The sequence below is a fragment of the Palaemon carinicauda genome, chromosome 5 (genome assembly GCF_036898095.1).
Source record: "Palaemon carinicauda isolate YSFRI2023 chromosome 5, ASM3689809v2, whole genome shotgun sequence".
NCBI lineage: Eukaryota > Metazoa > Arthropoda > Malacostraca > Decapoda > Palaemonidae > Palaemon > Palaemon carinicauda.
In genome coordinates, this window is record NC_090729.1 from 135,915,431 (window position 1) to 135,918,418 (window position 2,988).

At 36.3% G+C, this 2,988-nt stretch overlaps 1 protein-coding gene across 1 annotated transcript in view; it reads right to left on the reverse strand.

Moving 5' to 3' along the window:
• Positions 1 to 829: 829 nt before the first annotated feature.
• LOC137640598 (sorting nexin-33-like) overlaps positions 830 to 2,988 on the reverse strand; it is a 13,797-nt gene continuing 11,638 nt past the window's right edge. The window contains exon 2 of the mRNA XM_068373109.1: positions 830 to 2,896. Within this exon, the coding sequence (XP_068229210.1) occupies positions 1,487 to 2,896 (1,410 nt within the window). The 3' untranslated portion in view covers positions 830 to 1,486. The remainder of the gene's footprint in view (positions 2,897 to 2,988) is intronic.

Below are 2,988 nucleotides of genomic sequence, written 5' to 3' on the forward strand. Positions count from 1 at the left end.
ATCTTAGTACATACCCTTCTCAGCGTAATCAAATGAAGACCCGTCACACTTTAACTACCAATGAACCGCATCCAGGTTGTAAGCATCTCAAATTTTGGTATCATAGTACATACCCTTCTCAGCGTAATCAAATGAAGACCCGTCACACTTTAACTACCAATGAACCGCATCCAGGTTGTAAGCATCTCAAATTTTGGTATCTTAGTACATACCCTTCTCAGCGTAATCAAATGAATACCCGTCACACTTTAACTACCAATGAACAGCATCCAGGTTGTAAGCATCTCAAATTTTGGTATCTTACTATATACCATTCTGGGCGTAATCAAATGAAGACCCGTCACACTTTAACTACCAATGAACAGCATCCAGGTTGTAAGCATCTCAAATTTTGATATCATAGTACATACCCTTCTGAGCGTAATCAAATGAAGACCCGTCACACTTGACTAGGTACTAAATGGCTCAGCTATTTTAAAAGAAAGCTTCCAATACATAGTCCAGAGTTCAAATCCTGATCAGGGTTGATGGATTCAATAGAATAACAGCCCTGCTTCCCATGTGAGCTAGGGATGGGTCAATGAGTGTTGCAGATTTCTGACAACTGAAGTCTACTCACAGTTGTTGAGTAAGAGTACTTGCTAGTGTCAAGTAAAAGGGGAATCATTAGTATTAATGTTTCTTAAGAATCTAAGAATTTAAAAGAAATTTAATGAGCTATAAATATTTCGCAAAGATCTAGATTGATAGTTTGTAAGATAAGGTTTATCTAATTGTAAATATTAAAAACTATAAAACTTTTACATAAATATATATTTTATTAGTTCTTATTTATACATTGTTGTCACATTATATAGCAGTGATGAATCAAAACAATGGTTACTATGTGGACATGCAATTACCAAAGAAATAATTCTAATTAGAAAATGTATTTCATACACTTATGAAAAAGCTAAAGGCAATCCTGTAAAATTTCAGTTTGCAGGTAAACCATGAATATATGCCTTTTCAGCTCAGGTGTGATATCACAGGTGTGTAATAATGAATATTTTCTTCAATCGCCACATTATTCAAAAGAAAATAATTCAAAATTGGTGGTAATACTCTCTGGTACCAATGGCACCAAAGCGGGACCTTGAATATCAATAAAAGATATCAAAGTAACCACGATGAAAGAAGAAGCATAAATAATAATTCAGAAATTCAATGAATGTGTAAAAAGTGGCTTTTCATATTATTTCTTTTTCTGATGCACAGTAATTTTCCACCAGTTTAACACCTCTTAATGAACTTCATACAGAACATTAAAAAAGGATCCTATGCACATTCATATGACAAAATTTTAGGGCTCAAAAGGGTTTAAAGGAAAAGATCACTTATTAAGTTTTCTATCGGTGCACACAACACACTGGGTAGCAAACAAAGCTCTGCAATACTTAATAGAGCTGAATTTAGGTATCACAACAGATACACAAGGAAAAAAAATTCAAGTACCAAAAAAAGAGGCTGAATTTTCATCATCACCACTGATGACCTTTTCCAAGCCCTCTCTCAGCCTTTCTGTAATCCTCTGATACAAATGAATTTGAGCTACAATGAACGCTTTTACTGTGGTTCCAAAATCCCTGGTGATCTGTTGATGAAAATGGTCAATTTCAGCTTGCAAGGCACAAGAAACAACGCTGCGCTCCTTAGTGCCTGTGGATCCATCTCCAGAAACACTGACTTCAGGCGAGCTCCATTTACAGTGGTTGAAGGTTCTGCTGGCAAAATTACAAGTCTTGCTAAGTCCTTCTAACAAGATCTGGTATTCCAAAAATAGATTTTCCAAGGACCTCCAATCTTTCCCATCTTCCATTTCCCATATTTTCCCAATATCGAAATAAGCTTGGCTTATGTGATGCATGATTTCTGGAAGGCTGGATCTGTCTAATTTCAAGGCTTGGCCAAGTCTCTTGAAGGAAAAGCTAAGGGTATCATATTCTTGCTTGTAAAAAGTTGCATAACTATCTGCAATAATTCTACAAATACTTTGAAGAGACACAAGTTCTTTGCTTAATGTACCTATGAAGAGCTCTTGTGCTTTGACTAATCGTTGAAACTCTGACAAATTAGATGAATACTCTAATGTGTTATTATCAAAGAGACACTTGATTAATGATTCATATATGCTTTCTTCTTCATAACTATTTTCCCAGGATTTCTGCTCACTACCTGTGATGAACTGCTGAAAGAGAATGCTCTGTGAAAGCACCGGGTGGCGACAGATTCGGTCTATCCAGTTCTGCAGCAGAGACCTTTGCTTCTCAGTGAATTCATGTACGCAGGTACCTATCATCGGCTTACCTGGAAGAGGAGGTAGTACGACAAAGGGGTATATGACTGCTAAACGATTATATAGACTCTCGAAATCTCCGTACGTTCTAAGTATGTGGGTATTTGAGAATGATGGCAAGATACCATATGTAACGTGATGCCTCGCTCCATACGAGTTTTGCTGGGTTTTTGGCGATATGATTTGGCAAGTATAGTCAGGTAAATATACTCTCCAAAATGGTCCTTGTCCATAGTCATCAATATAAACACCGTTTATCTTTGAAACAGGATTTTTAAAACTATTTTCATCCGTTTGGTTTGAGACAGACTCCACAGAGTTTTCAAATTCAGATGATAATTGAGGGTGAGATAATCTAAGCCAAGGAAAAGTAAGTTTCACATTTGATGTTTCTTTTGCAGTAAAGAGTTCATGACAATCAGGACATCTTATGTCAGACGCCTCTGGGAGGATCTGGTCTACACATTCCAAGCACAGAGAATGTCCGCAGTTTAGATTTCTCAGTGGTCTCATTACTATTTTCTCTTCACATACTCTACAGCGCAAGATCAACTCGTCCATCTGCGAACAAAAAAGGAAATAAAACTATAAGAAATAATTCAAATATAAATTGCAAAAGCGTACATACAAGAAATAATCATTTTGTCAAAGGA